Source organism: Mustela erminea, chromosome 2, assembly GCF_009829155.1.
Source record: "Mustela erminea isolate mMusErm1 chromosome 2, mMusErm1.Pri, whole genome shotgun sequence".
Taxonomy (NCBI): domain Eukaryota; kingdom Metazoa; phylum Chordata; class Mammalia; order Carnivora; family Mustelidae; genus Mustela; species Mustela erminea.
Window position 1 is genome coordinate 30634314 of NC_045615.1, and position 15285 is coordinate 30649598.

At 34.7% G+C, this 15285-nt stretch overlaps 1 protein-coding gene across 3 annotated transcripts in view; it reads right to left on the reverse strand.

Annotated features, from left to right (window-relative positions):
* Positions 1-1838: 1838 nt before the first annotated feature.
* TLL1 (tolloid like 1) overlaps positions 1839-15285 on the reverse strand; it is a 214684-nt gene continuing 201237 nt past the window's right edge. For all 3 annotated transcript variants that reach the window (XM_032332601.1, XM_032332599.1, XM_032332600.1), the window contains 3 exons: positions 14319-14532; positions 6413-6663; positions 1839-5232 (listed from right to left, as the gene is read on the reverse strand). In XM_032332601.1, the coding sequence (XP_032188492.1) occupies positions 5098-5232; positions 6413-6663; positions 14319-14532 (600 nt within the window). In that variant the 3' untranslated portion in view covers positions 1839-5097. The remainder of the gene's footprint in view (positions 5233-6412; positions 6664-14318; positions 14533-15285) is intronic.

Genomic DNA, 15285 nt, shown 5'->3' on the forward strand with positions numbered 1-15285 from the left:
GCTTTACTATCCATAATCCTTTCACTTTATTTGTCTCTTCTAGCAATCAGCCTGTTTAAATAATTTAATGGCATTCCTTGAAATAAACCCCTCCTTCTGACTTCAACCTTATCACCATTATTTTGACATTTAGCTGTCATTTCTGTGAGTCACTGATTCTGACATAAAAATATCATGAGGGAATATACAGGCACTTCCGCACTTTGATTGAAAATTATCATTTTTAACTAAATTTCTAATTGTTTCTCTTTTAAAAATATTCCTATGGGGTACCCGTGTGGTTCAGTGGGTTGAGCCTCTGCCTTTGGCTCAGGTCATGATCTCAGAGTCCTGGGATTGAGCCCTGCATCGGGCTCTCTGCTCAGCAAGGAGCTTGCTTCCCCCTCTCTCTCTGCCTGCCTCTCTGCCTACTTGTGATCCTTCTGTCTTTGTCAAATAAATAAATAAAATCTTAAAAAAGAAATTCCTAATTGAGCTTTTGACAGATATGAAATAAATCAGTTCTTAGATTTGTCGCATGGTTAAATATTATGACTAATATAATCACCTTATAATATTTAATAGAAGAGGCACCATTGGATCTGGTTTTTTAAGTGTAATTTGTAAAATACACTGAACCATTGAGCACATGTTTATAGTCTTATAAGTTGCTTTGAATAATCTTATTTGCTCTTTTTATTTCAGATGCAAATATGCCAGAAAACTTGACAAAATAAGTTGGGCAAAAATAAAATGATATATAACTGGTTTCTCAGCTACACAAACAACATAGGTAGAGCACAGTAAGAGCAGAGGGACTGGTGAAGCTAGTAACTTGTATTCACATAGAAATAACGGTAATAAAAAGTAATTTCATTACTCGGCACTTCCACCCTGGCAGCTAAGGCAAGACCAGGTACCAGGACCTTTTGTCCACATGTCTTAAGCCACATGTTGGCTTCTTAACTCTTCTATCTTCACCTGTTTTCACCCAGGTATGTTTCCATTTCAAGTTTTCTCAAGTTAGAAGTTGATTTTACAGCTTTAATTTTTTTATTTAAAATATTGGTTGAGAAGTAAGTTGTACATAGTGAGATGTACTCAGGGCCCTATAATCTTTGTGGAATCATTCTTCATAGTCTCTGCACCAGCATTGACTAGAGTCATGAGGCAAGCCTGCCTGCAGCCTGATTACACCAGTGTGGGGCTGAAAGGAGGGCGGGTTGTGGCTGGACAATGAAACAAGTTGCTGTCAACAGAAGGTTTGGAGAATAATAGTAATATCTCACAATATATTAGATCCATCTATTGCGTCAATTATTTCTTAAGCTAATGGCAACGTCTCTTAATTTTATAACAATAACACTGAAGATCAACAGCTAAGTGCTCATTGGTGACCATTTACTGTGCACTGAAGCATAAAAAGCTTTCACTCACTCACAGACAGCTTTTTGTTTTCTTTATGATATGCTCATTTCACATAATTTTTCTTATAAAATAAAAGGCATTACTTCAAGTTATAAATCTTTAGAAGGTAATTATTTTTCCTGTTTTCTTCCTCCCGTGCCAGATTTCACAAAAGTTTTTCCAAAAAGCAAGTTTTATTCCCATTGTCACTAAATTTCCAAACATTTTGATAACTGTTTAAGTTATTTTTAAATGCCACACATAGCTATAGTTTACTTTTAAAAAGTAATATTTGCCTTTGTGAGGAAGAATAATAATTAGTCATTAGATGCTTTTAGAGATTTTCTCTATGGGAGAGAAAATTTAATATTTGAGGCTTACTATCAAAAATACAGTAGCAATAGAAACCAAAGAAAAGAGACTAAGAAATTTAAAAACAACATTGGGCAGAATTTGAATCTGATACTATGATATATTAAAATTAGTCTTACATAGCAAAAATCCAGCCAATACAGGAAGGGGACATTTGGAGACTTTGGAAATACTACTGATGTTTCTCATACACATTTTTTAAATGTTGTTGTGTGAAATTATGCTAAGTCATGATCTCATTAATAAAGTACATTAATATTCAAAATTGACTTGAAAAATAATTTAATAAAATCATAGTAAGTAGGAGCAGTTTTTTTCTGTGTATAATCATGATTGTATAGGAGTTAGAGCTTTGGCAAATAGAGAGCACAACCAATATACTGATGTAAGGTTGAAAATAATTTACAAAATTAATTTAATAAAATGCTTAAAACAGTAACTAACAAGTATTAACAAAATAACAACAAAGCTGTTTGTACTTGCATTAACAACACATTTATGCCAAAATCGAATATAAAAATAATATGTGGCAGATTGATATCTGACATAAGATACAATAAAAATTAATGTTCACATTGAAGACCTGAAGTTGCAACATCTCTATATATGCCTTCTAAATATCTTTTCACTTTCGTTCTTGGTTGTGTTGAATGCAGCTCGTTTTGACCTAATAAGATGTCAATTGTAATATCCAGAATGCTTCTTAGAGTAGAACACTACATTTCCCCTACCACACCAGATAAAATAATTTAATGTATTTATTTTAACAAAAGGTCCATCCGTTGCTACTAACTCTGAGCTACAGAGTAGATGTTTTGTTTTGTTTTAATTCTCTAGCACTAACTGTGGTTCTTAAAGATATCTACAGTTGATATTCGAATTGACATGCTGTTCCTGAAAAGAACAATATATTTTATCCTGAAGGTTTTACTGTAATTCACCCCTAAAATTTACTTTATGTGGAAAGGTTTCATCATAAAAACATGTCTACTATTTATATATGTCAAGATTGATTCTACTACATTTTGTAGAACAAGCACAGATTTTTATATCAGAGAAGCTGGGTTTCAACATCTACACGGTTTCAACATTTACACGGTGACCCTGGGAACATTACATACCTTCTATGAGCCTCCATTCCTGAACTACAAAATAAGAACACCACCACAATTCTCAAAGGGTAGCATAAAGTTTTTTAAAAAGCCTGTGTCCTGTGCCGAGTACTGGGCTAGGCATAGAGTAATACACTAGATGTTAATGGTATTTTTCCCTCTCTTTCCCATTGCTGATATATTTGGCTAATTGAAGATAAGTGAAAAAATATAGAAGTTACTGGAATAAATCAGCTCCACTAAAAAGCTCATTATATTGCAGGCAATAGTTACACACTCCCAAAGTATCATTCAGTAAGATCAAAAGACTGGATTTAAAAATGTATTTACATATTATAATTCATATGCAAGAAATATTTTTCAGGGCAGCAATGACAAAAAATGAATAAGCTACGCCTGTGTGTATAGTTTAATTTTGTAAAAATGAAGAAAAATACCCAATTTTATTAAATGTCAAATGTTCATGGACAGTAACAGAAACAAATCTACTTCATATAGCAATCAACATCAACATTAAAACATATCAAAATAGAGCTTCTGTAAAAGAAAAAGCCTTTTTTTTTTAATGGCGTTAATAATAATTAGAAGTTCCCATTATTTGTCCATGAAACCTCCAAAGAAAGGTGCTACTTCAGACAGGATTCTAGTAGAACTTGGCACATAAATTTTAACTTTTCCACCACCCACTACTTTTCATCTTCTTGTAGCTTCACTCACTCAGACAACCTCACGTATACATACACAATATTAAAAACACACATGGCTTTAAAGCAGAACAAAAGCAGGTCACCATATTTATACCCAATGTTCTAAGTTGTGGAAATGGATTTTCCTCACAGAGCTGCTAATTAACATAAGTTATTTTGTTCAACCTTTCAAAAAGTGTGTCTCCTAGGAGGCTCTGTTTGATCATGTGCAAGAATTCTAAGGCATTATAAGTAATTGTTCCACAGGACAAGTGCTGCCCTTGCAATGATATACTCTTGATACATTTAACAAGTCTTTAGTCTTCAAATGCCACAAGACAGACATAGGGAGACATTCATAGTCTACAGGTGGTTGGCTCAAAGGTCAAAAATTTTGTTTAAAAAAAACATTTATGGAATAGCACCATAGAAAGTCTTTCAGAAACAGATCCTCTTTTCCAACATTCCTTTTTTTTTTAACTGAATCCCAAGAAGAGAGAAAAAAAAAAAAGAAGAAGAAGAAGAAGAGAGAGAGAGACCTTTCAATGACTACACAGCCTACTTCCACTTCATTTCATTTTTTTTTTAAATACAAAATTAACTATGACAACATCAGCAATAACAACCACAACAGATCAACAACAACAGAAAAGACAATAGCAGCACTGGTGACTTGAGAATGGACTATCCAGGCAGTCACTTCGAAGAATTCTGTTCACACCTGTTGGGAGTTCTCTCCTGAAGTTCCCAAGACATCACAACGCTTCTTAAATTTGGTGTGAAAAGGCAGCACTTTCACTGAAAGAACTTGAGTTTACCAATTAACTGGGCATTTTCCAGCACTTAAATAAATGATGCCTAGAGTTTAACTGCAGTAATAGACACTATTGGCATTTCCAACTTGTCAAAACGTCAGTAAAATGAAGTGGTCTCAAGGTCATTTGTGTCTCAAAGAGGTGAATCTGGCCTGCAAGTGAAAATAATGAAGCTGAAATATTCCAGTTTCCAAACTTCTGGACAAGCCCACATTTAAAGGACAAACCGCCCCCCAGACCCCCATTTTGCAACATCCCATTTGGATCTGTATCCAAGATACAAAGCCAAAGCGTTCATCCCAAGATACAAGAAGAGAGTTTCTCAGTTTATGACCTGCAAGACCATTTTATTTCTCCCAAATCTTGAAAAATTGTCAAAAAGAAACACTCTTCAAGGTCACAGATCCCGAATCAAACTGTCTAAATTGCAAGACATCTATGTCAACTGTGAACAAAAGCTTCCGGAGTCTTCCTTGAAGTTACATGATGTCCTCTCATCAGCTTTATTTATATTTATACCATCAAGCATGGAAATCCAATATCTTGGCAATGCTGATCAGAGTTGGCTTGAAACTTCTCTTTTAGTACAGAGATAATCCTGGTCTTACAGTTTTCTTCTGGTCAAACTCATTATATAAAACATTTGTGCTAATATCTTCATTTAAAAAAAAATACGTCTTCTCTCCATTATGCACATTCCTTTATATTTTGATGGAGGTTTTGGTGTTATTTTTTGGTATGCATAGTATCTGGATATCTAATGCTTTTGTATCTTATATGAAATCCTTTCTTGTTGATTGTGTCATCAGTGTGAAAATGAATTAAAACCGCATCCCCAATTGAATAGATCTCTTCTGGTGGCTGAAGACAAAAACAAACAAACAGGCAAATAAACAACAGAATGAGTCACTTTTTTTTCTTCAGTGTAATTCATGTTTCTTTGGGATTTTTTTTTTTTTAATATGATTTAATCCTCCCAGCAACCTTGGGAAAAGTGTGTATGTGTGACTTCTTCATTTTACAGATGAGCAAATGAGTTTCAGAGAAGCAAATGACATGCTCAAGAGTATAGGCAGTGATGTAGCTGGGCTAGGAACATAAATCTGTTTCCAAGTTCTGGAACTTGTGGGTTTTTTCCCCCAAAATTTTAAACCAAGTTCCTCTGATTTACAAGTAAATAAAGTAAGGTTCAAAGAAGATAAAGAGATTGAATTTGTTTCAGAAGGGACTCTGAGGCAGAGCCACTTCCAGAATCCAAATCACCCATTCCTTCTTGCTTTAATAATCTAAATACCAAAAAGCTTTTTTCTTTCATTTCAGCTGATATTTGGAGAGGAATTCAATATTATTCAAGTTCAGTATTATGTAAGCAATAGACACCAGTAGACAAAAAAATGGGACTAGTGTCTTCAGAACAAAATATGTATTCAGAAGACCCCTTGATATTTATGTAGGGAGTCCTGGGGAGAAAAGCATGAAGGAAATCTCAAGCTTTCCTTTTGCTTTTTCTCACGGCGACACTCTCTGACCTGCGTCTGGCATTGTGTCCCATGCACAAGTGACACACTGCAATGGAGCAGCGTTGTGGCAGTGTTGGCTGAGCCCACACTCCAGTGGTAGCACGAGCCACTCAGCAAGTGTCTTTGTTGAAAGGGGAATGCCAATTTGAACTGGGTGCGTAATTCCTTTTCCTTTATGCTTTAATTTAGGAAGCTTACCAAATTGTCAAAGGTATGTGTTTAAATGTACTGCCTTTAGAGTCTTAAATGTTTAAACATTTATTGCACAAAAAGAACGTGAATAAAAAAGAATGTGGACAGGAACAAGCAGTTATGCCTACTAAATTCATCTCTCTTGTGTGATATTATTGAGAAAATTCACTAGAGATGGAGAAGGTTAAGGGAAAGTAGGCAAAAATAATACGGGTTAACCTTTTTTTTTTTGTAAAAACATTGCCGATTTGCATATGGTACACGTAACAATCATGAATCAGTGGGCATTTTCTAGCACGGTTATGGGATCCTGTCGGTACTGTATTTACCCCTGATCCACAGAATCGACCAAGCCCCACCGCTGTTGAATCGAGACCATCAAAGAGCTCAACATAGTCATAGCCACAGTCGGCTTCTTCCTCCACTTCAAAAATCTGGAAGGATAACTCCAGTCGAAAGCCTCGTTCTGACACTAACAGCCATTCACAGTCGACTTGTCCCGGGTAGTTGTTATCACCAAACTGTGCATGCGAATACAGGTCTCTGGGTTTGGGGTCTGCTTTCAGTCGGCCACCACACTCTGCCCAGGAAAGAAACATGAAATAAATTCAGTGAGTTTTAACAAGTCCAGTTTCAACTTCAATGTAATGTAACTGTTCTCTAACTTCTGAATGCATTTTCATCATCAGAAGTGTTTCCCATAATCATAGGGTCTGAGGGTGCACCGGGGCACCACCAGACCCTAGGCCTGGATTGCTGGGTTGGAATATCACCTCCAACACCTACGAGCTCAGTTCCTTTAGATGAGAGATGTCATTTATCTGATCCATAGGGCTAAACGCAGATGATAAGAATAGTCCCAACCTCAGTGAGTTTTAAGAACGTGATGAATACTTGAAAATCACTTAAAACAGTGCCTAGCATATAGTAACTCTCAATACATACTTCCATTGTTAAACGTGATATGTGATACTGATAACTAATTCTCCTAGAAATAAAAAGGTCAGTATCTTAATTCAGGTTTAACCTGACTCAATTAAGAACCCAGAATCCAAAAGAATAAGAAATAACTTAAAAATTGGCAAAATATATAAAACTCCTGTGTGTGTATGCATGATACAGAACTCTACATAGACTATATAGAACAATTTTATTTAGGTAGAAATATTTATCTAACTTGGTTGGGAAAAACATACATACCTCTTTAATTGTAAGAACTTTTGTAGTTCCAGAACTTATTAAGTATATTTTGTGTTTGTAATAAACAAAAAATTTTAACTGCTCTTTTCACAGCTTCTTTTCCGGAGAGATATTCATAAACATATGGTTTACCAATTATTACTTTTGTCACTAGAGGTAAATATACCAGATAACTAGATGAAGATGCATAAAAATGTACAGCTAGTATAATTTAGAAATGAAAGTTTTCAAAAAAAACTTTCTCAGAAACTTTGTAATCGAGCCCCCAGACTTAATGACTAGACATTAAAAAACAAACAAACAAACAAAATCAAACACCTAGAGATTAAACACAGATTCCTTCCAACCAATACACACACAAACTTATGGCAGGGGGTCAGGAAAGAAGAAGATAAAAAAGGGGTATAAAAATGCTTGAAGAAAGCAGAGTTTCTTTCTATCTCTGGTTGTCAACTGCTGAGAGGTTCCTGGGACGCAGTGATTTCAGGGCTAAAAATCAGAAAAGTCCCAGGAAAACTTGGATAAGTTGGGAGGGGACAAAACCAAAAATCTAATGTGGAAAGATGTGGACGAGCCAGAACACTAGATATGAAAACACTTCTGTAACATGGTCGTCTGTGACCAAACAGTCCCGGTGACGCCCTGTGAGGATGGATTATACAACTAAAAACACTTAGTTGGATTTTTCAGATTTGTCTATGGTGTACCCACACTAATGATTTTAAATAACAAAATATTTTTGAATCCTCAGGATGGAACCCCATTCAGATGTATCTAAATACACGTAGGCTCAACCAAACCTATGGGCACTGTCACAGACAAAGACATCAAGATTCTTGTGTGCGATAAATAGAGGAACAAACTTCCAACCAGAGTTTCAGTCATGAGAATGACTGTCCCCCTGGGCTGTGTTCCATGAAGAACGCAAGCATCCCTCCACGTTCCAGGTGGGAGGTGGAGCATCTCACACAATCTATTGCTACAGGGGCCACTATTGCAAATGTAAACATATTAGAATCCCCTGAAAGCTCAGTTCATCTCTTGAATATCAGCTCTTGAAGCCCAATGACCGGAAGCCAAACATTCTACCCTTCCCACCCATGATGCTTCTCTAATTCGAAAATTTATCATCTTTCCTCTGTGACAGATCTCCACAGCCAAACTACCTGGGTCCCAGTCTGAGCTCTGCCCTTCATCAGCTGTGAGACTTTGTCTCACACTTCATTTTGAAGACAAGGATCATACCTAGTACTCACATTATAGGACCTAGATGAAGAGTGAATGGGTTAATACATGTAAAATGTCTGAAGGACACCTGACACATAGGTAAGGCCGTATTAGTGCAAGCCACCATTACTGTCATTATTGTCCAGTGAGAACATCTAAATGCCATCACCTGTGATGTCAGGGATCCACTCAGGTATGAAATGAAATGCCAGAAAAAATGAAAAACAATTTAAAACACTATTAATCTGCTATCATAAAGGAAGACTTGTATTTTTTTTTTCATTCATTTTTTTTTATTTTTTTTTTCCAGCATAACAGTATTCATTATTTTTGCACCACACCCCGTGCTCCATGCAATCCGTGCCCTCTATAATACCCACCACCTGGTACCCCAACCTCCCACCCCCCGTCGCTTCAAAACCCTCAGATTGTTTTTCAGAGTCCATAGTCTCTCATGGTTCACCTCCCCTTCCAATTTCCCCCAACTCCCTTCTCCACTCTAAGTCCCCATGTCCTCCATGCTATTTGTTATGCTCCACAAATAAGTGAAACCATATGATAATTGACTCTCTCTGCTTGACTTATTTCACTCAGCATAATCTCTTCCAGTTCCGTCCATGTTGCTACAAAAGTTGGGTATTCATTCTTTCTGATGGAGGCATAATACTCTATCCCCAGGGGTACTTGTATTTTTGAAGGCCAGTAAAATATTTTGTGAAAAATATTTCCAAATTTAATACATAAATGTAAAAACCAGTGTAATCTCATTTAGGTAATTTTTAAAATTCTACCTATTCTCATAAAAAGGGGGAAAAAAAGAAAAAAATCTACCTATTCTTTGATATAATTGCCTGATTTGTTTTTGTTCCAGCTAAAAAAAAAACTTCTGCCAGCACTTGGATGACTTTGATTCCACAGCCAGGAAGAGCTGAAGGAGCTCACTGAGAGGTAAAGAGAAGGCACCTGTTTCGGTGTGTCTGCTTTGCAAAGGGAAAGGAGTAGGAGAGAGACCAGGATCCAGAAGACACAATTCTCTGCCAGCCTCAGCTTGGAACAAAAATCAAGGAGGAAATGAAGTAGTTGAACAAAATGGAAAAGGAGATTTCATGAAACCTTTGTGATTGTGAAAATGACAGTGAGGAGTTATTTGATTTTATTGAAAGCATTTAAAGAATGGCAATATTAAAAATAAATAAATTATATTTAAGGATGACTTAAAATGTTTCATTAAGTTAGCCTGTTTTCATTTCTGTTTCAGTGCACAACTGCATTCCTATGGATCACTGATCAAACTAATAAATCTGGAATTAATGTTCCAACCATGAAAACAGAGAGTGAGAGAGAGAGAGAGACAGAGAGAGAATTTAGTCCACAGCATAAAATTTTTAAGAACAGAGATTTAAATATTATTTGCACAAGATGTGTGATTTTAATATGCCTTGAGAGAAATTCCATAAGCAGAAAATTACAGGCAGCATGAGGGCAATTTGAGACTTCTTATGGCAATTCTTCAAAATATGGTCAATATATCATTTAATATGGTCCCTTTAAAGGAGGTTTTTAATTAAATACATTTCCTCCAAATATTCCTATTCATTTACCAAGTTGGAACAATAGAAAAGTAGTGTAGCATGTCAGCAGTATTGTTTTTAAATCAATTGTTTGAAAATACTTTGGAAACTGCCAGAACATCATCTACAGAATTCTGGAAAATGAAAATGAAGCTGAATAAGAAAGGTGACAAGGGAAAAAAAAGCCTGGGGGGTGGTTTTCATTTTAATTTGGAAAGACATGATTGTTTATTTCCCCATAAAGTATTAAATTCCCAAAGAGGTTCTGTAATTTGACCTATACACGCTTTGAGTGGGCATTCTAATTTAATTGAGTTAGATTGAAATAATTTCCGTTCTAAGAAGTTTAATAATGCATTATTTGACTTTTAAATGTCATTGATAAATAGTATGATGCTGTAAGCAACAGGAAAGAAGTCCGACCAGACAGGCCACGTTTTATTTTATTTATTTTATTATTTTAAAATATTTCACGTTTTTATTTAAATTCTAGTTAGTTAAGATATAACGTACTATTAGCTTCAGGAGCAGAATTCATTGATTCATCACTTATGCTCGTTACAAAAACTGCTCTCCTTAGTCCCCATCACCCACCTAACCATCTCCCCTTACCCACCTCCCTTCCAGCAACCCTCAATTTGTTGTCTACAGCTAAGATTCTCTCTTATGGTCTGTCTTTCCCTCTTGTTTTTCTTTAGACGGGCTATGTTTTAAAATATTATTTTCTCTCCACTGTTTCCTCTTTTTCTATATAGTAGCCATATCCTCTGAGAGAATACAAAGGATATATTTTTTACTGATTTGTTTTTTCAATAAGTTTCTTTTAAGGGGGATGTAATACTATTCATTACCTGATTAAAACATATTTGAGCTTAGAATTTAGACCTACCATCAGAGGGAAAAAAGGACTCTTTCCAATAAAGTCCATTTCTTATGGATTTTTTTCACAGCATTACTTGTGAAATATATAGTCATAAAACCATATTAGAGCAATATTTCTAATCTCCTGGTTTCAAAATTCATCGTATTAGAAGTTTTTCTCGTGGATAAAATTCAAATTGTAGAGAAATTTACAAATTTACTCAAGCAAATTAAAATGTGCATGTCAGGGCCCATCAATAATGTTACATGTATTCTATAATAGGCAGTAAATAGTGAGTAAGTTTTCTATACCTGTAGCAAAAATGGGCTGATGTCATACTGGATTTGACCGTCTTGTCAGTAGAAACCGACTGAAAAACCAAAAGTACTGAAACTTCTGAAAATCAGAGGTGTGACTAAGACTGTAAGATCAATGGGAAAGAACTTCTTCTATTTCCCTGTAAATGTCCACAAATGCCTAGCTTTTTGCCATATGTTAGGAATACCTTCCAATGTCGATCCAAAACAGGCACCAAATAAATATTTGATGAAAGACTATGGAATAAATGAACTTGTTAAACAGCAAGCTTTGAGAAGAGATAAATGGTAGGCAGTTACGTAAGAGGGTTTCAGCATGTATGGCTACTAGAAAGTAACAGCAAAACAGACCCAGAAAAGATAGCTGGGTAAGTGAGAGCAAAAATTTATGGGTGAAGAGGAAAAAAAACCACAAACAGATGAATACCAAAAATGTTGACAACAACAAATTAGTAGGAGTTAAGAAGCCAGGATTCCAATACCAACTGTTATTTTTTTTGTTCTACTTTGGTTGTCATTTAAGTCTTAGTTTGGAAACCTCATATGTACGATGACAGGGCTGGATTAAAAAATAGCTGAGGCACGTTTTGCCTAACAAAAATGGAACAGGTGGCTCGCATGGGTATTTGAGTCAATGTGAACTGAACAGGGAAATAAAAGGAGCCTCATCAGTCATGTACGTAGAACAGAGGGTTTTATAAAACTTAAGGAAGGAAGCATTCAATCTCTAACTATTGCTTCAGTAACAGCGAACAGTTTTATACTGATTTGCTTCCTAATCTGAAACTTTTACATTAAAAGAAAATATACTATGGTGGAAAGTACATGAGCTTTGGAGATAGTCAGAGTCAGGATAAAGTCCAGGCTTTGACATGGTTTTAGAAATCCCTGCAAATTAACTAATCCTCCAGATTTTCAATTTCTTTATCTGAAAAATGAGGATGATAATATATCACATAGTCTTTTGAGGACTCAGTACATGTAAAGTGTATGTTAAGTATATGGGTGTGCCTAAAATTGCCAAGTTCATGTGACATACACCATCAGATCTCAATGTATGATCTCTGTTAGAACTTAATTGGATCCTACCAATGGATTCTTAACGGTAATATAAGCAATGCAAATAGGACAACGAGCAGAGGCCATACAAATTAAGGAGCCATGGAGATTTGTAGCTATAATGAACCTTAAATAGCATTTTACAGATGTGGAAACCGAGATCCAAAGAAATTTATTTTCCAAAGTTCCAAGCTAGGTAATGGCATAATTGGACCAAAAACCCAAACAAATGTACCCACATACTGGAACATAATATAGATCTTAATCCTTCTACCCACAAAGGTAAAAGAGATTCTATAAAAGTAAGTTTTTACTAAACCAAGAAGGAGACATTCATTGGTAGGTAATTTAAAAATATATAGTCAGCTATTTCAAGAATTCTGACAGCATATTTTCAATTGACAGCATATTACTGGAACTTGTGATAGCTTGCATTCCTGGAACTTACCGCATTCCTGTTAACTTTTGATAGACAGAATACTTATATATTTATATTATATATATAAATACATGTGTATATATACATATATACATATATATATATATGCCATAAACTCTATGCTATCAGGATAGTATTGATGAAGTAATGGGATTACAATCACTCAATCCCTTCAATGAATCACAATTTATCAGGAAAATATTTAAGGAGTAAATGTCAAATGTATGGAAAAACCTTTCATTAGTATGAAATTTCTGTAGTCCTTGAAAGATTCTTCTCAAACTGAAATATTTATATTAATCATAAGAAATAATTAATTCACATTATTAATGAGTTAAACCATCACTAGTATGAATAAGATAAATATTCTGACAATATTCACTTTCTCACATATAGACCAATATAAATCTAATATTAATAATAAAATGTACTAAAGTGGAAAATAACATTGGACAATGGAATAACTAAAATTCTGATTTCTCAAACAAAATTAAACAGAAAAAACAAAAGCAATAATCAGAGCCCATAAAAAATGTTGCACTTAAATTGTTTTATGGACAAATATTTACACTATTATACTGTGTATTGTATTATATCAAGAATTCTACCAGGCAATGTCTCAATAGCTTATTCATCAAGACTGCCACTAGGTGGCACTATAAGATAAATGACTTTAGGAAACTGCACGCAACAATTTTGTAAAAATTAATGTTAAACAAAGGACATTTCCTAGACATTTATGAAATATAGTATTAAGCTGGCTCAAATTTATTAAAAATATTCTATATTTTTGCTTAAGATCTTTTGTATTTTTTTCTAAATTATATTTTATTTCTTGAAAACTTCTATTACAAAGTCAAATTAGGGATTAGGATTCAGAAAAAAATTGTATTGCACACCAAATAAAAGGAAAAACAAATGAGACTCTGTAAAATGGAGAGATGAATTCCAAATCAGATTTACAAAAATATGTATTAAAGCAAAAGCTGGCCAATCAGGTAGGATGTTAGAGAAAACTCAATTCTTAAATAAATACTAAGACAGAGATTTCTAGCTGTTAAATAGAGCATATAAATCAAACTGCACAAGTTTGGGGGCATCTGGGTGGCTCAGTGGGTTAAAGCCTCTGCCTTCAGCTCAGGTCACAATCCCAGGGTCCTGGGATCGAGCCCCACATCGGGCTCTCTGCTCAGCAAGGAGCTTGCTTCCCTTCCTCTCTTTCTGTCTGCCTCTCTGCCTACTTGTGATCTCTGTCTGTCAAATAAATAAATAAAATCTTAAAAAAAAAAAACCTGCACAAGTTAATATGGAATCCATTATACAAATATTTAGAGATAGTTCTACTTGATCATCAGCTCAAACTACTGCATTTCTTTCTGAACGTTCAACAACTACAAAGATATTTAAGTAGGATGCTACATAGCTCTCAAATATTTCACACACTGTGCTTCATTGAGATTTCTTCTGCTGTGCTCAGAAATTCATTAATGTTCCTGTTATAAGAGCCATTGCATTCACTAGAAGAGTTAGGAAAGATAAACATGGCCCTAATTTGCTGACCTGTAGAATGTGTGGCTTGAAAGCCTTTCCTTTGAACAGATGCATCAGAAACAAACCGAACAAACATTTTACTTCCGGTAGCCACAAGGGGCTCTGGTATCTTGTTACCACAGAGTCTTCCAAGAATTGGCGATTTTTCTGTTTCTCCATCGAATACTTCCAAGTGATCATAAGCACATTCTTGATGCTGCTCAATCTCAAATTCACTAAAGGCCTATTTAAAAAAGAAAGGGAAAGGAAAACAAAAAAATAAAAAATAAATAACACTCAGAATGTTTTTTTTTTTTTCCTTTGGAGCAGAAATGCATATCAATAAAACATGCTCAGGACATAGAAATAAATTAATCCATATAGAACATTATTGAAAGGGTTGTAAAATCAGTAGAATGTAAAGTCTCTGGAAAAAGATAATGCAGAAAACAACACAATAACTCCATGTGAAATTCTACTATTCAACTATTACAACTAAATCACAATCAAAACTGTCACAAAACTATCACAATCAACTCCAGAACTTAGACAAATTATAATAGTGGTGATATTTTATTCTTAATATAATTATAAGTTTATAATTATTGCATCAGAAAATTTTAAACACTTGCATTTTAAAAATTGATTTCTTCTGGTTTTGATTATCATAAACTATTGCATATCATCCTACCTTGGGGGGGGGCATGTAAACTAAGGAGAAAACTTCAAAAAATGATTGTTATATTTTCATAAAAATTAATTAAGTACAGTAAATCTTAGTACAATAACTAAAACAAAGAAAATTTTCACTATATACTTCTTTATTTAGATCCTACAATCTATATTATTAGAAAATACTAATACAAGAGTAAAGATGGCAGAGGAGTAGCAGGCTGAGATGACATCAGGTAGCAGAAGTTCAGCTAGATAGTTATCAAATAATTCCAAATACCTACAAACCCAACAGGAGATGGAAGAGAAGAGCAGCAATTCTAGA